Source organism: Amblyomma americanum, chromosome 3 (genome assembly GCF_052857255.1).
Source record: "Amblyomma americanum isolate KBUSLIRL-KWMA chromosome 3, ASM5285725v1, whole genome shotgun sequence".
Classification (NCBI taxonomy): domain Eukaryota; kingdom Metazoa; phylum Arthropoda; class Arachnida; order Ixodida; family Ixodidae; genus Amblyomma; species Amblyomma americanum.
In genome coordinates this window covers 112,015,145-112,037,581 of record NC_135499.1, presented here as the reverse complement: position 1 = coordinate 112,037,581, position 22,437 = coordinate 112,015,145, and the positions used below count along the sequence as shown (strand labels likewise).

At 45.3% G+C, this 22,437-nt stretch overlaps 1 protein-coding gene across 2 annotated transcripts in view; it reads left to right on the top strand.

The window, feature by feature from the left end:
- LOC144124815 (coiled-coil domain-containing protein 149) overlaps window positions 1-18,348 on the top strand; it is a 30,490-nt gene extending 12,142 nt beyond the window's left edge. Inside the window, exons 7-13 of one of the 2 annotated variants that reach the window (XR_013313282.1) lie at window positions 17-89; window positions 1,664-1,730; window positions 7,513-7,645; window positions 9,651-9,736; window positions 10,894-11,004; window positions 13,886-17,029; window positions 17,081-18,348. Coding sequence is in view for 1 of the 2 variants with exons in the window: in XM_077657713.1 (XP_077513839.1) it covers window positions 17-89; window positions 1,664-1,730; window positions 7,513-7,645; window positions 9,651-9,736; window positions 10,894-11,004; window positions 13,886-14,076 (661 nt within the window). In the remaining variant the exon portion in view is untranslated. Of the gene's footprint in view, window positions 1-16; window positions 90-1,663; window positions 1,731-7,512; window positions 7,646-9,650; window positions 9,737-10,893; window positions 11,005-13,885 lie in introns of both variants that reach the window. The other variant, XM_077657713.1, reaches the window with a different exon arrangement.
- Window positions 18,349-22,437: the final 4,089 nt, after the last annotated feature.

Genomic DNA, 22,437 nt, shown 5'->3' with positions numbered 1-22,437 from the left:
GTGTCTTCCACCCCAGGTACAATCATGAGCGCCTGCAGCTTGCCCAGGAGGAGAAGGCACTGCTTACAGCATCGCTTAACAAGTTCAAGGTGGGTGTGGGTGCCTGTGTCCATACGGTGCACTTGAGCCATCTTCCATTTTGTTAAAAAATTCACTTAATATTGAATCAGCAATCAGCTATTTCTTTAGCACTCTCTTTATTTATGTGGGGCATTAGGCCATTTCTCAAAGCCTGCACACCTTGGTTTCAGCTGGAACCTAGTGGGTGAGGTTGCATTTAGTATTGGCATGCATATCTCTTCGTGCAAAGCACAGTCTTTTTTTCCCCCACTCTGTAGACTATGTGTGTACACTTTTGAGCAAATCTGAGACCACCCTTTTTTTATTGATAAATTTAATTTTTGCCCAAATCAGTACGTGTTTTTGACATTAATATTTGTTATTCAGAAAGTGAGCTGCACCATGAGAATGGAAGATATCAACAGCCTTGTTGCAAGTTTCACTGCGAATGAAATTCGAAATGACGAGGGAGGGGTGTCATTTCTTGCCCTGCTCATGTGTCGATGCATGCTAATTTCATTTTTTTTCTCTCAAAATTTATTGCTCGATGTAATAAAGGCCACAAACTTATTCCTATGTCTTGTATATAGTGTTAATAATGGCTTGTGCTTGGCAGGCATCCGCATGCGGGTCAGTAGGTGCTCATGCTGATGGCATGCAAATGTTGTCATCCATATGCAGCTGTTGATGCCAATTTGGAAATGCAAAAGCATTGCTTTTTTCATGAAACTGTGCTTGTGGGTGCTGCAGTCATGACATGGGTGCATACTGATTCATGGCTGGCATGCTGTCGCATGAAATTTCATGATAGTCCAATGTTTAGGGAAATTTCCCAAAGTGGAGTAGATTTGTAATTAGAGCAATTATGCAATTACATGGCATTTTCGAATTTAACAACCTTTCCTCTTTTACTGAAATTGTTGGAGGTGAGCGTTCATTATAGTGTCTTGTAAGAGCATACATTTCGTGTAACGCAAGTTTGCCTGATTAATCATGTAGACACAGTGTAAACAAAACAGATGTTGCTAGTACACCTAGTATTCAACAACATTCTCTTGGTTTTATTTCTCCTGAATGGTAGCCTTTCCAAAAATCCCTTTTCTTGTTTGCCTGGGCACCCTGAATTTACAAAATGCATCCAAAGTAGTTGCAGGCAAGCTGATAAAGTTTTTTTTTATTTTTGTTAACATTTGTGTTGTGCAAACTATCTTTTAGTCTGATTGGTGCCTACTTGCATGTAAATAGTGCTGAGAACAACACTGTAGCTGATAAAGTTTTTTTTTATTTTTGTTAACATTTGTGTTGTGCAAACTATCTTTTAGTCTGATTGGTGCCTACTTGCATGTAAATAGTGCTGAGAACAACACTGTATTACAGGAGTCTAAATGTCACATCTTTAGCAGCCTTTCCATGTTTGAATACACTTACCTTGTGTGTGCAATGTGAGGTGAAACTTATTTCAGCGAAGTGTATGTGGGGATGTAGTTAGCAAAGCAGCTAGGGTAGTTGCGCTGATCGACAGGCATTGATCCTTTCATGCAACTGTTTGAGAAATTCAACAGGATGGACTCATTTCTTGTTCCCACTTCTGCTGTGACAACAGAACCTGGCAGAGAAGAACCGTGGTCGTACGAGCACAGCTGCCTTGGCTGGCGTGTCCAGCAAGCAGAGTGAGTGCCCCACTTCGTTCTCCCCAACTTATCTCATTGCAGAAAGAGTCTCTTGTTTAATTAGCATCTTGAATATGGTGCTGAGCAGATTTTTAAAGGGCGTACCACACCTTTTTTAATGGCTGCAGAGCCTGTTCTCTGTATTTTTATACTAGGCAGTGTGGAGCACACTTTGAAAACTCTTTGTCATCACCATTTGAGACCAACCCTCTACAAGGGCTCAGTGGCTTTGGCATCTGGCCGCAGATCCATAGCTCCTAGGATTGAAGAAACAGCTGCTGCGTCCTCGTTTCTTTGTGAAATGGAAAAAAAATAAAAGATGCACTTGTGTGGTGTACAATGTCAGTGCATGTTAATGATCCCAGTGACGCCATTTGACAGCATGTAGGCCACAATAAGAAGAACGCACGTTTATTGCGGGGCATTGTACTTATAGCTTTTGCGATAGCACGGCTTACGCACTGCGCATGTCAGGCACAGAGTCATCTTGTTATCACGCAAGCCCGATACATCCTTCCACGGTTAGCACAAGATTATTGTTCCAGTTCTTGTTAATTGATTGAAGGCAGCATCATTATGAAGACGTTCGGGAGGCTTCACGATGCGAGTCAACCTCCTCAGGGTAATGGCAGTTGCGGGTTGCTCTGGTAGGGTAACTGAAGCCGAAGGTGTGGCACCATGGGCTGAAAGTTGCTAACACAGCCCCAGAGGCTGCTGCGGTGTTGCACTCCCCGGGTTGTTAGTCGCATTTGGCTCAGCCGAAACTGCGCAGTCGTGGTCGGTGTCATCGTCACTTGATTCAATATACTGCTCGTCTGAATGAAGCAGGTGTCTCCTGTTGTGCCGAAGAACACGATGATTTTCAGTTACGACGTGGTAGGTCCTCGAGGGAGCTTTTCCAACCACCTTCTCGTTCTGTGACCAAGTTTTATCTCGCAGCTTGACGACGGCACCTTTAGCTAGGGGAGGCAACAGCTGTCCTTTGAGCGTATGGCGGTGCTTCTTGACTTCAGTAGTCTTGATACTGCCAAGATCAGGGATGTTAGATCGAAAACGCCTGCCTTGAAGAAGTTCGCCAGGGGATTGACCATCAGTCAGTGGCGTCGATCGGTAGGCCAGAAGGCCTAGCCAGAAGTCCTGTCGTGCATCTTGCGTTTTCTTCATTATCCGCTTGACAACTTGCACACCTTTTTCTGCGAGACTGTTAGACTGTGGGTAGTGCGGACTAGAAGTGACGTGTGCGAAGTCGTGCTCTTTAGCGAAGGCTGTGAACTCTTGGCTTGAAAATTGGGGTCCATTGTCAGTGCACAGTTCGACAGGAATGCCATACCGAGCAAACATAGTGCTGAGAGCCGCAACAACACTGCTTGCACTTGTGTCGGGAAGCTTCTCGACATCTGGGAAGTTAGAAAGAGCGTCACATATGACCACGTAAGAATGTCCCCCAAAACAAAAGATATCCACTCCGACTCTGTACCATGCACACTGTGGCACCGGGCACATTAACAAGGGTTCTTTGGCTTGCTGGTATGCGAACTTTATGCATCTAGAACAGTTTTGAAGGACTATTGCGTTGTCGTTGTTGAGGCCTGGCCAAAAAACGAGCAGTCTTGCTCTTTCTTCGCATTTGTTTAAACCAAGGTGGCCGGCATGAATCCTTGTCAAGATATCCAGTCGCATGCTTTTCGGTATGACAGCTTTCGTACCCTTGAACAGGATTCCACTGATTACAGACAGTTCAGATGAAAAAGGTTTCAGCTCACCTTGAATTTGTTTTCCTGCTGATATATTGCCGACGACAGTCTGCAAGTAGCAGTCACGAGCAGTTTCCTTCGCCAGTTTCTGCTGCGTTGTTTCCGTGACCAGGCAGTTCAGCAGCTGTAGTGCGTGAACTTCGACGTCTTCTATGGCACCAGCATTGTCGACGTTTCCGGGAGGAGTCGCTCATGACAGCATGTCCGCCAAGACCAGGTGCTTCCCTGGAATGTACTACAGAACATTGTCATACCTGAGAAGTCTTAAAAAAAATCTCTGCAATCGTGGGGGCATGTCACAAATTCCTTTAGAAGCGATCGACAGAAGTGGTTTGTGGTCGGTCTCGATGATGACCGTCTGTACATACAGGAACTGGTGAAACTTCTCGCAACCGAACAGAATGTCGAGCGCCTCTTTTTCAATTTGTGCATAACGCTGCTCCGGTAGTCTTAAAACCTGTGAAGCATGTGTTACTGGTTGCCAGTGACCACCGTGACACTGCAAAAGTGCTGCTCCAACGCCGTCTTTGGATGCATCGCATGTTAGTTTTGTTTCCTTTTTTGGGTCAAATATTGCTAGCACGGGCGCTGTCGCGAGTGCCTGGGTGATGCTTTTCTATTCTTTCGCATGGGTTTCAGTCCACTCAAACTCAACTTGTGGTTTGATAAGCACTCGGAGTGGCGCTCTTCTGTCCGGCAACAGTGGCACATATTTTCCGAAGTAGTTAACCACTTCTAGCATGCGCTGCACATCAGCTCTGTTTTTTGGTGTTGGCATTTGCACCAGATTTCGCACAAGGTTCGGGTTCGGGGAAATTCCTCTTTGTCCGATAACGTCACCCAGAAAATGCACCCCAGTTAAGCCGAACTTGCATTTTTCTATGTCGAATGTTAATTCTGCTTTTTCGGCAGCTTTCAGAACTGCTATGAGCGGTTAATTATGCTCTTGACGTGCAGTCCCCCACACCAGAATGTCATCGATATACACGTGTACTCCTGGCAGCCCGTCAAACATCTGAATCAGCATTTTGTGAAAAACTTCCGGCGCTGATGAGATGCCAAACGGTAAGCGCAAGTAACGGTATCGACCGAAGGGTGTGGCAAAAGTACATATTTTCGATGTTCTATCGTCGAGCGGTATCTGATGAAATCCAGAGTTTGCGTCTAGGCAACTAGAGTACTAAGCGCCGGTCAATTCTGCTTCAATATCTTCGCGCCTGGGACGCTGGTAGTGCTGCCTCTTTATATGCTCATTGATCCTTCTTGGGTCCATGCACACCCTAAGTCTGCCGTCCTTCTTTTTGACCAAAGCCAAGGGGCTTACCCAGTCTGTAGGTCCGCCTTCTTTTTTGATGATGCCAGCTCTCTCCATTCTCTGAAGCTCGTCGCGAAGTGGTTGGCGCAAGGACAGGGACACCCGCCACGCTGGCTGGACTAGAGGGACAGCAGCTGGCTGCAGTTCCATGCTGTATGGTTGCTTTAAGCATCCTAAACCCTCGAAGACGTGCCTGAACTGCTTGACTGCTTCGTATTCAGCAGAGTTGCTGACAGTGTCTACTGTGCGTTGCGCAAGGCCCAAAGCTTTGCATGCCTGAAGGCCCAGTATTACCCGACGGTCATTTTTCACCACATAAAATTTTACATTAGTTTCGACATTTCCAACGGTTACTTTTTGGACTGTTGTTCTGAAACTGGTGATTATGCCTCTGTTGTAAGCTCGCAGCACGAAGCTCGTAGGACTCAGTTCGGAAGTTTGCAAGTTGTGTATACTGAAAATGGTAAAAGGCTTGCTTGTGTACCGGTATCCACCTTGAATAATGCTTCACGACCCGTGACTTGGGCTTTCACAATCCAATGGCCACTACTGCAACTTTCGATGCTGACGCCAAGAACGTCAAACTCATCATCAAAGTTGAGTTCACCGACTTCGCCGAGAGCTGACGCCTTCGCTGACAAGTTCAGTTCGCTAACCTTGCTGACGACCGCCCTGGCCGGACAACAAATCACAAAGTGATGAAGCTTTCAGCAGGAATTGCATCTTTTTCCATAGGCAGGACACTGTCTTTGTTCATGCCGTCGGTTGCATTTCTTGCAGCGGTACAAATTACCGACGACTGCACTGATCACTTGCTGCTCTATGCAGCGGCAGCATGATCCCCTACTACGAGAGAGTGCGTCAATGCTGTCATCTGGCCTAGCCTAGACCTGATTTCTTTGTGCCACTGATTCCGCTACCCTACACATTTCTTTGGCCTTTGCCAACGTTAAGCCCTTTTCTCGCAGCATTTTTTTCATGCAGTTTGGGATTATTTGTCCCAAAAACGATCTGATCTCTGATCATAGAATTGTCCTTCGAAGTTGCACTGCGCTGCTCGCTTCTTGAGGTCTCGAACAAATCTTTCGAACGGCTCTCCATCTTGTTTCCTCGAGCGAAAAACATAGCGCTTCATCTCCTGCAACGCTCAACAGGAGCGCAACTTTTGCTGCTCCGCTTCTCTGATGGTCCCTTGATGTGGTCACCCTGATGAAGAGTTCCAGTTTTTGCTTAAACCGCTTCCAATTCTGCGACAAGTTAGCCGAGAGCTGCAAAGGTTCCAAGGGCTTCAGCATCGGAAATGGTTGCATGCCGGCGCCTCCCACTCTTGGTTCACCTCCGTGCTCCGGCTGGGCGATCACGCTCCAAGCTGCTCCCTGCCCAACTGGCACCATGTGTCAGATCCCAGTGACGCCACTCACCAGCATGAAAGCCAGAACAAGAAGAACGCATGTTTATTGCGGGGCATCGTACTTAGAGCTTTCGCGATAGCGCGGCTTATGCACTGCGCATGTTAGGCACACAGTCATCTTGTTATCACGCAAGCCCGATACACCCAGATGTTTAAATAATATCGGACCCCTCTATGCTATGCTGTCCCACATGACAATTTGGAGCATTAAACCCCAAATATTGTACCGTTTGAGACGTTGCTTGCGCGGAGATATGATGTTTTTTGAAAATTGGCTTGAACGCTCTGAAAAAAAGAAGCAGCAGGCCACTTGTTGTTTTGTTGGTTGAAATTACACATTAATAATTCATGTGGATGTGAGTGTATGTTTCCACATTAAATAACTAATTGTACTACCCAAGAAACCGAAGGCAACCTGTGTGGTGAGTGCTAAAGACTATTTCTGCACCAAGCATTACTTCATAAAGATCTGAAGTTTCAATTATTATATTCATTGTTTTCTTTCTCTTAAGAGGTGGAGTCATAATGATCATACTTACTCTGTTACCTTTTTATTTTTCTTGGTGGAGTGGCCTTACCTCATGCGTAAACATGCACCAATTCCTGTTTACAATCTGGTCCATAACCAGGTTTTGCTGTTCGTGTTTCACCATTCCTTGATGTTAGTATAGTTTGTGACTTCTTAATTACTTGAGTGATTAAGACCTCACACAGGCAATAATCAAAGCAGGTTTAGAAAATTATTTATATCTTTTGTCTGCCACTACGGAAATGTTTCAGGTAGCTGTCCTTCAAAGAGTATACGAGGGAACGAGATGCAGGGTTTTAAAATGCTGCGGGCAAATAAATTTGTTGTATAGACTGTAGTTAATTTAATAGATAAGAGAATAATTACTTACGGCATGCAGCTGTCATAGTTTCAGTGCACACTGATGACCTCTTGTCTCTTTTTTTGTCATCTTTTCGCTTTATGCACAATATGTAAAACTTATGGTTGCTCTCTGCAATCATTTCCTCATATTGAAGACCTCTGATTTCCCCTGTATGTTTACCCTGTGATCCCCCTTCTCCTGTTGGCTTGATCCAGTTTTTCTGGCAGCCAAATAAATATCATAGGGGGAAATAAATCATCACTGACACGTCTCCAAGCACCATGACCACAAGTTGTGGTAGCTTGTGCCAGCGTACTTGCTTAGGAGTCGGCATGCTGAGAACTTGGCTGCAAGTGCATTACTATAGCAAAAGAAAGGAACTTGTGGTGAAAAGATTGTTCATTGTTCCCTATGGTGCATGTCTGCGCAGTCCAGCAGCTGCTGAAGGACAGCTCCCTGGACCTAAGCTCGGCGGGCGCTGACATGCGGGGCCTGGTTGCCCTGCTCCTGGAGGCCCTCAATGACCGCACCCTGGCACTCAACCATCAACGCAAGGCCAACAAGTGAGCTCCGTGCCATTCTCCAGCTAGCATGCCTTTTGTTTGCGTTCTCATACTGCTGCTGTTGCTGTGCTGCGACCAACCGAGTGGTTGGGGTTTCGGTTGCAGAGTTGTCCCATTCTACCAGATGCGAAACTCCTCTTCAGTTTTCTGCCTCCTTTGGAGAATTTATAGGTGCAAGCGGACCAAGTCTGTGTGTGTTATGTCCACCTCACAGCCCTATAGCTGTGACTCAGCGTACCCATCTCTGCATACCCATCTAGAGCATTAAACTGGCATCCTCTGGTACGAGCTGGCAGTATTTTGCACTGCCTCTTGGACTCAGCACGGCTTTCCGACTCACAAGAAGTCGATCAAGGTCTATGCAATATTGTGTGCAAAACAGTATGCTGTTTCAAACCGTGTGGCCACCTGCAAATGCTGCCTGCACACTCCACTGTGCGCTGTTTGTGTGCTCTAGGTGAGCATATGAAGCACTCTATCTGCTCACTCAGTTTTGCCCTTTGCTGACTTAGCCGACATACAGCCTTTATAAGAAGTTTACAGCCCATGAGGTTTGCTTCCAAACCGCATACTGTGGCTTTCTAGCAGCTCTGCCAGTGCAAAGCTCCAGGTGGGTTAGAATGAGAGTTCCTTTGAACTTGGAGACATTTAAACCATTGACAGTTCAATACAAACCTCACTATATTGGCCCTGAAGGGAACCTAGTGGGCTTTGTATTTTTGACGAAAGCTGTACACATCCCTATAGCAGCAAGAAATAACCAGGCAGATGCCGCTTTGGTGTTGAGTGATGGTAACATCCTGTAGTTCATCTGTCCTCTCACAGATGACTTGTTTGTAGACTTCCAAATTTCAGACAGTCAGCAAGCTGCATTTTGCTGCAGGGAGGCTGTATATGGAGTTCAAAAGCTACTATGAGCCCTGCGTGCCTATCACAACCCTAGAAAGTACACAGCACTAATGGTAGGAAAACATAAAACACTAAGGCATTGTTGACAGCTGTTACTGCTAGGACAAATGCAGAAATGCAAGTGTGGATGTTAGGAATCAAGACTTCATGTTTTAAAGCTGAATAAGGCTAGACATAGTCGGGTGTGGTGGTGGTGATGGTAACTCTTATTTGAAAGAAAAATAATGAAAGTCCGCAAGGGTGGGCTCCTACTTGTCCAGCAGTCCACAAGCCTGGGCTTCACGGAGAGCTCTGTCCACTAGTCATGTTTGCTGTGAGATGGGTAGAAACTCACTGAATGAACAGTTTTGCTCAGTGCATCCTTCATTTGTTGTCCCCTCTGGGACAAACGTTGCTATTAGTTCATGACATGCTTCAGGCATTTAAAGAGCCATTTGTAAAGAGGTATCACTTGTACCGGTGCTCTGTATGGGGTATTAAGTAGAGTGCCACATAACTTGCTGGCCAAACTTCTTTTCATTTTGGTGATGCATATGTGGAGCATGTAAGCTACTATTCATACAAAAATAACTTGCATATGTTAGATTTTTAATAAATTTTCTCCTGTTTGGATAGAAGTGGATGGTGTGGGATGTCAGGCTCACATCTGTTAAGAAGGACTAGTCCATGGGCTTTCTCATGCAATCTGCACAGTTAGCAGTGCTTGATCTGTAGCGCAATCTGCATAGCAGTGAATAACGTTCTGCTTCCTATTGATCTTTCTTTTTTCGAATCATTGTGGCGATGCCAAGTCTCCTGCATTTTTTATAGCAGGGCCTCTTGCATTTATTTTTACGGAGTGGAGTGCTCTGAATACTGCAGCACATTTCTAACTTGGTTGGGAGAAGCAGCATTTAAGTGGCTGATTGACAGTCATGCTTCTAGATATGTCATTTACTAATGACATGCCTACAATTTTTTTGTAAAGCTAGTGTAGCTTAATCACAGCCAAGAATGGCTGGAGGTGACGTGATGACAAGTTTCCTGTGGAGTTGTTCTGGACAGCTCATTTTTGCCTCGTCTGCACCACCCCCTTCTTCAATTGCCTCAATTGCAGAGTGCTGGGCAAGCGTGTCACAGAGCTTGAGAACAGGCTCAAGTGCGATGGTACCTGGAGAGTCAACATGCCCCTCTCGGCCACAGGTGAGTGCTTATTGCATGTGTTCTGTGACATTGAACATGGCAAACATGCAAGGGAAGAAAATGTGGGCACTGTGGCTGGAGGATATTACGTTTAAATTCTTAATGATTGTTTGAGCAAAGAAATTGATTTTTAAAAATTCTAAGTACTCTCCAAAGACCTTTGATGTTAAAGAACTCCAAAAAAGGGATGTTTTACTGCACTGCAAGATGAAAGGTAGGTGATATGCTTTGATTTCTTTTTTTTTTTCTCAGAGGCAGACATAACCAGGTTCACGATAGATGTTTTGTGGCACTACATTGCTCTGCCATTCTGTGCACGGACGCTGAACAGTTAGACACTGCTTCCAGCAGCCATCACATATGCAGATTGCCTCCTTTGGTTCGGTTTCCAGTTTTTCTGTTCCTAATTTCAAACGAAATGAAACAAGAAAACTATACAGAGTGTAGCACACTAAATCACGGTACTTTATTGACAGCTAAGGACACTATGAATCTGTTTTCGGCGTTGAGCGTGAGAACTCTCAGTAAATTTTTATGAGCATAAAACTGGTGTAAAGTGTATCTTTTCTGGATACCTGAGAGAACTATAGACACAGCTAACGAAAACTGTGGTTGTTGCTCATTTCAAGGAATTTGATTTGAACTTGAAAGATATGAATGTGCAGTGAAAATATACTGTATACAAGTAAACCTTCCAAGCAGGAGCTCTGATCGCAGAACTGTTTACTTCTGAGGCCAGCTGCGTAGCCAAGTGTTAGCGTACTGGCATCTGGGCTTCTCATTACATCGGTATCAGAAACCCTATTTTATCGAATCTGTCCATTAGCCATATTGGCCTGATAAGTATTGTTGCATCCAACTTCACATTTGTTTTTGGCCTGTAATGTGTCGTGTATGTCATGCAACTTGCAGGGTTCACCTTTTTACGTGGCAGGGCATGGATGATTGCTTCATAAACAATACACATATATACAGTTCACATATGAGATAAAATTGCTTCTGGCATGTGTAGTCATAGTCATGTGCCTCTTTCCTGTGCAGTAGTAGTTTTCAGTGTGCATTGAATCATGTTGCAAGTCATATGAATGTTTGCTAACCCTCTGCAAGTCATATGGATGTTTGCTGACCCTTTGTTTATCCGTTTTCCACCATCTCAGATTCAGCAAAATTAACCAATGGGTGCAAGGGGAACTGCATTTTGGAAGATATTGGCTCATTATCCAGTGGTTGCCTGGAGTCTACCACATCCAAAGTAGCACCAGAAAAAGGTCAGTTTTGCAATCTGCCTCATCCACCTACCTATGCACCCTGTGCAGAAGAGAATTAGTATTTGAATATTACGTCCTCATTGCACAATGTGTTTCAGCAGCAACTTTTGTGTTGAAAAGCTCCACTGAGCTTGCATAACAACAAGGTCATCCTGAGGTCACTGTGCTTTTGTGTGAACATGCCGTGCCATGCATGATTTCATACACTGCGCAGACATTTAGTGTGTGAAATGTGCCTGGAAAGCGTGTGTGAAGCATAAAATTGAGGCTGGGCTCAGTGCACTGAAAGCAGTCGTGAGCATCAGTGTATGCAGGTTTTATGCTGAGAGATGTCTCAAACTGTGTAATCACGCATGCGATTTTGCTAGCGCCCAGCAGATGTACAGCTGTGACGTACCACTGCTCAAAGAGGACACACACTCATTTTCACATATTCTTCCATCAAGCAAAACCATGCACGCTTGTCAAATAGTAATATGACTTCATCAGTATTATTAACAGCTGAATGGCATCAAAGCATCTTAAAACTGGTGCAGTTATATTGGGCCACAGTGTTTTTATCCTGTCGTTTTAATTTGTCTTTGCTGTGAATGTTACCATATTAGTTAGCCACACACTTTGTGGTCTTGTTTTCTTTACTGCCTGTTCATAGCGCACTGTCTTGGAGCCCTGATCTTTCACAAGCACTGTTTAGCAGTTCTGAGCTAAATTCAGCCATTAACATTGCCCTCTTTGACAAAACATAAGACTAAAGCTGAGGACATGAACACTGCATGCGGCATAGCATTCAGCACAGTGTGTGCAGTCTAGCAGGCAGCAATAGACACGGAATTTCGAGACATGTGATGTTCTTTGACCCTGAAATGATTTTTTCTGGTGATATTCAAATGCAATAGATCTGTAAAGGTTGTCGTGAGTATTCAGGTCAAACTTGGTAGCTTGAGTATGGCCCCTCTAATTTACAAATAATTTTTAAGATTGCTGCTTGCAACCAATTAGGGCGACACCTCACCACACTCTTAGTCACCCCTCCCCTTCTGACATAAAGTGGGGAATGTGGAGGAGCCTTCTCATTGGGCATGCTCAAGTGACATGGGTGAGATGCGGTGCAGCAGGGCGCAGTCTCAACATGTTTAAAGTCCCTTCGCCCTTTATTTTCCTTCTGCCTCACGATGAGCTTTTTGGCCGCCGCAGTGGCTCAGTGGTTATGGCACTTGGCTGGTGACCCGAAAGACGTGAGTTTGATCCCAGCCGCCGCAGTCGAATTTCAATGGAGGCGAAATTCTATAAATCTGTGTGCTGTGTGATGTCAGTGCACGTCAAAGAACCCCAGGTGGTCAAAATTTCAGGAGCCCTTCACTACGGCATCCCTTATAGTTTGAGTCGCTTTGGGACGTGAAACCCCCATAAACCATAAACTAATCACGATGGGCTTCGCCGTGCACGCCTCCCCAGGTTTGTGTTGGACATGAGAGAGAAATGAAGGAGGAAGTGGAGAAGGGGAAGAGGGATATCGCTACTTTTGAGGGGCTTTAGATATATTTCTTTCTTTTTCTTTCTCATGCTTCATTGTGTACGAGTTCAGGGGGAGGGGGGGAGAAGCATATAAATTTTAATAGCTGATATATCTTCGGTGTTAAAGGTGCTCTAAAGAGGAATCTGAACTTGTCTTTTTACCGCGGGAACTCTATCTACACGTTCTGGGTATTCTTATAGAAACTTCTAATTATGGTCCTGTGCGGCCAATTGCCCTAATTAAATTGGATTAAACGTCCCAGCTCCCGCCTTTTTTTGAACTCAACGTGGTAGGTAGGCGGAGTCAGCAAACGCGTGGAGTGCTTTCAGCCAGTGCAGTGGCGGCTTCGCTTTCACTTTTATGTTGTTTTTTAGGTTTCTGTGAATAAATAGTTTCAGTCACAGACAATGTAGTCACAAATTAGGCCCACGGAAATAAAAATACACGTGGACTCTGATTTACATATTATCCGCCGATGGTAGAGCGGTGAGCCGCCATGGGACTGGCTAACGCGTTGGTTGACTCCTCCTCCCTATCGCGTTGAGTTAAAAAAAAAGGCGGGAGCCGGGACGTTTAATCCGATGTAATTAGAGCAATCGGCCAAACGGCAATAATTCGCAGTATCTAAGAATGCCCGGAACATGTAGATAGAGTTCCCGCGATAAAAAGACGAGTTCAGATTCCTCTTTAGTGCACCTTTAATGAAGCTAGCTTAAAAATTTTTGTGGTGCAGTGACAAAGGACAGAGCACCCATCGCTCATGCACCGACCTCAGTAAATATCATGTCATGGTCCCTTTAAGCTTTGCTTCTTTAATTAGCACTTCTTTTCGGTTCCAGCTAACCAGCGCATACTTAGCTCATTTGTGTGTCACATTCATGAGTGACACTATCTGCAGACTGAAGGTGCTAACATACTCTTCAGAATGCTGGCAACTATTTTTTTCCCTGGATTGACGCAGTGCCCACAAGCTTGTGTGAGCTAGCACAACCATTAAAATAAATTAACATTGTCCAAGCGCAACCATATGAGCTTCACTTGTCACTGAGGTGGCTCTTATAACTCCTTATCAGCTTTTCATGATTACACTGTTCTGTTCCACACATTGTTTATGACAAATGGGCCTCAAGCACTTGCACAAATTTTTAAGGTGCCAAAGAACTCTGTTTCATTTTCAGTACGTGCTTATGTCCGTGGCTTTTCTTTTGTGTTGGCACCAGTGGCTTGCAAGAGTGAACATGGACAGTTCAGCAGATGATGTCCCTTTTAGGTTCAGTATGGCTTTGTTTCTTTTCATTTGTGTGACCCGCTGCACTCACCGCATTGTTATCCCCCCCTTCCCCATTACAATGTCTCCTTCTGCAGAGGTTCGCCGTTCTGTGATTTCTCGTGAGAGCTCGCGCGACGAGGATGACTGTGTGGCTGGAGAGGAGGACCTTCCCCCCGAGTTGCAGCGGCTTCTCTCGGCTGCCATGAAGGAGCTCAACTCACCTCAGCACCGGCCACCCCTACTGCCCCCCAAGGAAGTGACCGCAGCGGCTGACCTTGCGTGCTGACACAAGGCGCTCCCTGGAGGTGGCGCCGCGGCGCTTCGTCGCCAGCCTAGTGTGTGAAACACACGCACAGGGGACGCCGAGACGTTTGCATGTCTTCTGTTGGTTATAATTACAGCCTACAGAGTGAGCTACAGTTCATGAGACAGTCTGTGCAGGGACATCTGGAGGTGCTTTCTATGTTTCACAACTACTGAAGGCATGTGAAGCACAGTTCTTTGAACAATATTCCATGTGGATGTGTGAATTGGGTGCTATGACCATTCCAATGCAGTGCTGTTGGCAGAGTTGTTTATTAATCAACATGTTCCCATTAATTTGATGCTCTTTTCTTCTTTTGCAAAAAACGATATATGGTTTGAGTCTGCAGCAGTATATCTTGCTGAACTTCACACAGCTTATAAACTTCTGAGCTTCATTGCACAAAGGAAGACACGCTTGTGCACCACGCAGGCTCCCGCATGGACATCGTCCTGGTCATAACCCTAGCTGAGCATGGATATGAGATAGCGCTCAAGAACTATGTACCAAAAATGCAGCTCTTCCATCAGAGTAATGGCCTCTAAATGGCCTTGCATTAATGCCACTGTGTGTGTGCTTGATCGAGAGCTTTGGAGTTGTGCAGGCTAGTGAATGAGAATTTCAGGCTGCAGAGCACTTGTGTGTATGAGCTAGATACCTGGCTGGCCTTGCATTGTTGCTGGTAGAGATGGCTGCTCAAAATGGTCCAGCAAGCAATGTCCACGTTACCTACAAACCAACATGGTTAACTGTGCCCGTGTTTTAAAGTCCAGTGACCCTCAGCACTTCTTGGTGAATGTACAGGGCTACCTAACGAGTGGCAGAAGCCACGTGTTAGGTGTGGCTGTGATGTGACAGCATAGGTAATGAAAGGATTCTGAAACTGGAATAAGTAGCTATTGCTTTGAGTAGCATTTGTTGCAGCAGTTCACTTTGTGGTACACTGCATGCTTGACAGCCTTGCTGATTGCATGAGTGCAGCCACAAGCTACAGGTGTGCAAGGGGATACATAAGCGATGCTGTGGTGAGCTACAAATTTTGTACTACTTCATACTAGGTGACTTGCACAGGACTTAAGTGCACTGCCAGTTGTTTAATGTTGGCTTGTTAACTCTGCGATAACGAAGGTTTTTGAACTGCGCAGTGGCTGTGGTCATGAACTATTTTGCAAATTGCAGACATCGCAATGAAACACTGCTTCATTTCAGCAGTCTCTTGCAGCACTGGCAAAACTATGAAGTGTGTAGAGGCAACATTTTTGCACTGAAAATGTAGTGGCAATATAAAAGTCACCTCCTTGACTGCGGAGTCATGATGTGTATCAGTAGATTTTATAGGAGCAGTAGTGGGCTCTATGTTAGGAAACAGAACAACGTTTTATGCGATATGGCAAATTTTTCTAGGCTATTTAGGCAAAGATAGTTCTCTAGTTTCTTCCGTGTATCCCTGGAAACAATGGCATAAAAACTATATCATTAATATCAGTTCAGTTTCGTGTGTAGACGTCATCAGAACAAAATTTCGTGCTAAATACCCGGAGCACCGTGGAAGACTGCGAGAGGGTAGTGCTTTGGGTTTTGCAAAATTGTCATCCACTGTCACTTGTCGCACGTGTCGGAACTGTTACTAACAGCTTTATTGATGCATGCTGCCTACAGCCTAAAACCTAGATGATGCCACATGTCCAGGTGCACAGAAACACGTTTAAGATGTGTGCTTTCTTCTGATTTTTTTAGGCATCCTGTAGCTTCTGTAGTGGCAAAAGGAAGTGTCGAAAGTAAATATAGTGAAGCAACATTTATTTGTGCTGTGCCTGCACCATATCACCTGATGAAATCATAATACAGTAGGATCTCTATGATACAATCATGCCTGATATGAATTTGTAGAATTTCCTGCTCAAAGTGCGCTGTTTGCAGTGGGCAGAATTTCGGATGTTCCGAATGCCCTCCCATGCCACTACGAATGATACAAGCACAGGAGCCACCACCCACGATCAGCACTAAGCGATGACCTCACATTAGAGAGTTAGAGCATACTGTGACCCGCTTCCGTGGGATACCACTGAGTATGCGCTGACTGGTCCTGATGCAGCTGACGGGCACCCTAAAGGCTTTCTGCACACTTGCAGTGGCACCTCGCAGAAGCGGATCACAGTATCGGATCATCGCACTATGCTATAACTATGAGAGAGCAGTGGCGCGCGACCTGTACATCGCTGGCGTCGTGATCGCCAGTTTCGTGATATGCATCGCAATCATAGTGCGTGGTGCGCGCTATGCTAAAGATCATAATAAATCCGGTCAGCTGTAAAGGGACCTGCTTGTATGAATTTCCCGTGCTTCTGCATGTGAATGTTGTTCACTTTTGGATGATATGAATTTCAAATGATTCGAATATTTTTCGCGATCCCACAAGATTCGTATCATCGAGATTCTATTGTGACATGCATGCAGGCATGCAGGTGCCGTCTTCTCTCATTTTACAAGATAAAGGTCTGCACAGAGGTGTGGACAGTATCCTTAACAATGGCCATAATGATGTGTTGGTGCAGACACTGACTGCCTGATTGTTATTTGAGTCCCAGTACCTCTCAAGTCAGCGTTGAGAGCATTCATATAACCTTCCACATAATACTTGACTAGCTGTCCAGTTAAAGAGGCTTTTTTTTCTTTTTTCATTCGAGGAATAATGATGACAGCATCCTTGCCACTTGACGCAGTGCTGTTTATGGGGTACTGTTTCCTGCAGTGTTAGGTATGACTTTCTGGCTTTTTGTCTGCCATCTGATCTAGTTGCATCTTGACGGAGAGTGCACCAAATAACATCTCAAGCTGCCAATTCTGTCTCCATCATAGAAGAGTAAGGCATGAATGAGGGGCTCATTCCTTTGTGAATGTTCAAGGTAACAAGCCCTTGCACAGTCTGGCTTGAGTAGATACTTATTAACAGAGGCATAAAGAATTAAGAATTGCAGCCAAGGAGTGAGATGGCATTATTCTGATCAGAAAGATGCTACTAAGAATGGTTTCGGTGGAACTGGCGTGCAGTATTGCTGATTGCCACATTAGAGTTGGGCTTTGGCCGTCACTCATTGTATAATGCTGCAGAGCAGACTTCATCTTGGCAACGCTGCCTCGTACAATTTCCAACTCAAAAGCTGGAAGTTGCATTACAAAAGCTGGAAGCGTATTACATGGAAATGGCAGTCAGGTCAGCTAACTTGCTTTTGGCGGGACCAAAAATATGAAATGCTGACAGTGTTTGACTGTACTCTTAGCTCAAGGCATGCAAAGTGTAACATGGCATATGGGCAGGCATCCAGACTGATGCGATGAGAGCTTAGGTGGTGAATTGTACATGTTGGTATATGGAATGTCTGGATGAATGCAATGAAAAAAAAAAACGAATAGACTAGACTTGCTCGTGCTTGTCTAATCTATACATCCTTCTTGCTGTTCTTTTTTGCATTGCGTTCAGCAAGAGACATAGGTGTGCTCAGGTCTTTCCACGAGGTCATGGTAGCGCCTGTTCATCTTCTAGCTAGCAGGGAGCAATCGGGAACTGCCCCTCTTGCCTCGCCTTTATGCACGCCTATGGCTAAGACATGTTGTACCAGAATATCTAGAACATGCTTCTATAGTCTATTTGTGCCTATCTAGTCTATTCATGCTTGTCTAGTCTATATGAGCTTGACACATGCAGTGCACAAAACCTCCTAACCTTAAAATGGCCCTGCAGTATGGATGTTCAAGTTTGTTACTGTGCATAAATGATCTCACAATGTGATACCTGTGTCACACTGTTTTGTTGTTCCTTTAGCTGGGCAGTAAGTTTCATTTCAGTGCAGTGCAGTTCTTAAGATAGTCAACACTGGGATGTGCATGTTCCACTATGTAGGCACCAGTCGTCAGCATACACTCTGCTTGGTGCTGCTGCCAGTGATAATTGCTGCAAATAGCATATCATTTACAAATAATATTATTACAGGTTGGCTGCTGCCCACTACTGAAAAAGGCAGGCTGTGTGATGGCTCACTGAACTAAAATGAAATGGAACTGTTGCTATCTGGCAATGACAGCATGGTTGTGGCCCTGTAATTACTTGAAAAGTTTGCACATTTTCATATATCTAGTCTTTGTTGGAGATAAAATTTTTGTCAATTAAGACTCTGGTCTCCCTGCTGTATGCATTAGCGAGAGACATTAAAGCCGTCTTCTCTGAATAAACTATTTCTTTTGTATTAGGTGGCCAAGCTTGGTGTCATTCATGTTCAGATCGATGCATGCTGGCATATGCTACAACTTAAGGAAATCTATTACCCGGGATATTCTGGGTGAACCTAACTGGCATAATTTTTACTATAGTCAGATATAACTCAAGAGCAAAGCGGCTTTTCCTTGTCAAAGGACCCCCTTCCATCCTTTGGCATCAACTGATTCTCATGACCTCGCTAGCATGACAATGCAGGGAGTGGCAGTTGAAAGGGATAGTTCCCTCCTTCTATTGTCAAGGACAGTCTCCTCCCTGCATTGTCATGCTAGAAGGGTCATGAGAATCTGCCAATGCCATTGGCTGGAAGGGGGTCCTTTCATAGGGAAAAGCCGCTTTGTTCTTGAGTTGTGTCTGACTATAGTCCAGACAGTGTAGCATCAAGGGTGTCATTATCCTTGATCTTTTGATTGTGCAAGTGCTCAGGGATGAGATCACAAAGGGAGTGCCTCGTGGGGGCTGTTGAAAATATATGACAGTGTCTACTTGTCTTGAGCTAATGCCATAATGTAACACTGGTCCAAACAATTGGTCCTTGAGCAACAAACGCTCTTAGTAACGCCATAGCACTGCATGGTTAACTCTGGCACACTGACACACATTAGTACTCACATTAGTGGAACGGTGTATGGTTGGTGCCACTGCTCATGCAGTTGGCAAAAGCCTGAAAGGTGGTATATTCACAGCACTCAAGGAGCACCCCGACATCCAAGTTTTACAATGAAAGCTGTTATAAGGAGGATTCCATATCATAGACCATTAGCATCCGATCATGTGGTGGCAACGTGACCAGGCGAGCCATGCGACTGTGTGCCTGTTGCATCGTTACAGTAGTCCAAGCTGCCACAAAATCTGTAGGTCTTGGGAAACACAAGCGGCAGCATGTCGGCAACTTGCCAAGTTTAGCACATTATTTAGCAGAGCGTAAACGCTGGTAATTTTTATTTTAAGATGCCACCTCACCTCCATTAGCCCTATTGTAGGTTTATTGCCTGTTGCTGCATCACATACACACACACATGCCTCAAGACATGCCAAAGTTAGCAGGGTTCGTTTACATGCAGAACTACAAACCATGCTCTCTGTATTAGCTCTCTGCATTCTCATTTCTTTTCCTTTGAATGAGGGAAGAAAATTGCTCCGCATACAGTACTGTGCATCTTTGTCATCAATACATTTACAACCTTTCTCGCCTCAACCACTGGCTCATTTGCGGTGAACCTGCGCACAGAGCTTGGCTATTGTGGTAGTTTTTGTCCAGTGTAAAGTTTGTCAGCAGTACTTACCTTGTTCAGCTGTGCATGATGCTAGCCCATAATCATTTAAACATCTGAGCCGAAATCGACGAACTGAAAGCCGCCAGTTTTTTTGTTTTTTTCAAAATTTTCCTTTCACAAAGAGCAAAATTTAAACACGTGCCATGAACTTGCTTCCAAGAAGAAACTTTCTACGGCACGCAACTCTTTTCTGGATTAATTCTGGATTCTGGATTAATGGATGCATTCACTTGAAGGGGCTGTGAAAGGGGCTCTAATGAAGTTGCAGTATGCCTGTGATAATTTTTTTATGCGCTTTGTAGAAGCTGAGTTATCTGTAGCTAAAATTTGAATTTCAGCATCTTCGCGCCTTTCGCTTTCCCGTTACTTTTTGCACGCTGGAAGGTCGGCGCTCCTGCACCGCGGCCCAACACCCTCTGGAGTTGGCCGGCCCCACAGGCAGGGCGCAGAGCTTCTTGACCCACCAGAGCTATGCCGCTTATTGGTTGTGGCCATGGTTGCTGCCTGAGGTCTGACAGAATCTAACCAATAGGTGCGATGGAGGAAGGTGCGAGCATGAAAAAATTGAAGTCGCCGGAAAGGGCTCGCCAACTTTCGCGCGTGATGGTGGGTTCTCTGCTGTGTGTAGAAGTGTATTATTTGCCTCGGATGTTCATGACAACTCAGTGTAGTGATTGATTTGATGTGCCGCCCTTGGAAGGTGTTTCAGAGCTCCTTTAAAGGTGCCATGAAATGATATTTACTGACGTTAGGAAAAGTGCTCGAGCGATCGGTATTTCATCGCTCAGCACTGCACCGAATATTTTTCAAGGCTAGCCTCGTTAACACCGAAGATATCGGCGACAAAAATGATGCTTCTTCTCTCCCCCTCAACTCATGCACGCCGTTGCACCAGGAAAAAAAAAGTAAACAAAACAGGTCGGGACTGCAGCCACCGCTCCCCATCCCGCCAGCGTCCTGCACTTGGGCACGCCCAATAAGAATAAGGCTCGCCCAGGCTGCCCACTTTCAGTCAGCGGTGAGGGCTCGCCCTAATCATCAGTTGCGCGCAGCAATTTTTAAAAATGGTTTGTAAATTATAGGGTCCGCGCAGAGGTTTTAAATTTGATTAAATACTTTAGAATATGACCATCAAACTCGTTTCAGGGTCCCTTTAATAAATACATCCGCTACTCTGGCTTTCAAAATGAACTGTAATTTCCCACCCACGCGTTCTAAAAGCGCCTCCATTTTCATTCTGCGAGGAATTCGTACTGAGACTGCACTGTCAGGTGGAGTTTCGGCATCGACGAAGCGCGCGTGTACTTCTGTTACATACGTCTCGAAATCGAGATCACTGCTCCGTTGCCCCGCCGCGGTGGCTCAGTGGTTAGGGCGCTCGACTACTGATCCGGAGTTCCCGGGTTCGAACCCGACCGCGGCGGCTCCGTTTTTATGGAGGAAAAACGCTAAGGCGCCCGTGTGCTGTGCGATGTCAGTGCACGTTAAAGATCCCCAGGTGGTCGAAATTATTCCGGAGCCCTCCACTACGGCACCTCCTTTTTCCTTTCTTCTTTCACTCCCTCCTTTATACCCTCCCTTACGGCGCGGTTCAGGTGTCCGCCGATATATGAGAGATACTGCGCCATTTCCTTTCCCCCAAAAACCAATTATATATATATACACTGCTCCGACCACCTGGGGATCTTTAACTTGCACTGACATCGCACAACGCTAAGGCGCCCGAGTGCTGTGCGATGTCAGTGCACGTTAAAGTTCCCCAGGTGGTCGAAATTATTCCCGAGCCCTCCACTACGGCACCTCTCTCTTCCTTTCTTCTTTCAGTCCCTCCTTTATCCCTTCCCTCACGGGTTCAGGTGTCCAACGATATATGAGACAGATACTGCGCCATTTACTTTCCCCAAAAGCCAATTATTATTATCACTTCCGAACGGTCCCGTATTTCCGAACCGTTTGCTCAGAAGCAACCTTTGTGCGACGCGCGGTTCGAGCACGGCACCCCGCCAATTACGCAGCCATGTCTGCACTAGATATTTCCATCATAAAGGAGAGAAAAAAAATTATCAGCTTCCTGCAGCGACGGCCATGACACGGCTCGCTCGCTCGAAAGCGGAAAGCGCTTTCGAATTTGCCACCGCTCCAAAGGTATAATCTTGTTGCCGGTTACCGCTAGCAGATACTGCGCCATTTCCTTCCCCAAAAACCAATTATTATTATTAGGACGGGTTTCGTATGTAAAATTCGTCGCTTTGGGGAGGGGAGGGGCGACCTCCTCCCCCTTAAATCCGCCTCTGGACAGTAGTCGTCGTTACATAGTTACATGTGGTCCTTGGGGGGGGGAGGGGGATGAAAAGCTAAAAACGCATTGTAGTGGTTTTATTAAAACTAAGAATAGAAAGGAAGGAAAAGATTTTTGCTAGCCCCGGCCAAGGAGGACCCAAGCTTCAAGACGAAGACTTCTTCCTCTACCGCTACTACTTCCTAAAGGAACCAATCAAGTTTTTCATTCATTCATTCATTGCTAGCCCCGGCATTTGCCATCGATACTGAAGTACCTGAGATGGGTGCGAAGGGGGCGTTGCTTTCCATCGAAGGGCGCGCTTAAGAGTATAAACTATAACAAGGCAAGACGAACACTCCTGAAAGAAAAAAAAAAATACTGTGCACTTAAATAAGCGATATTGAACAGAGATGTGATCACGTGGTGGGCTACAGTGATAATGGCGGGCGCAAGATGGCTTTTTATGCGATTTTCAATGTCACATCAAAATCATAGATCCATGGTTTCTTTGA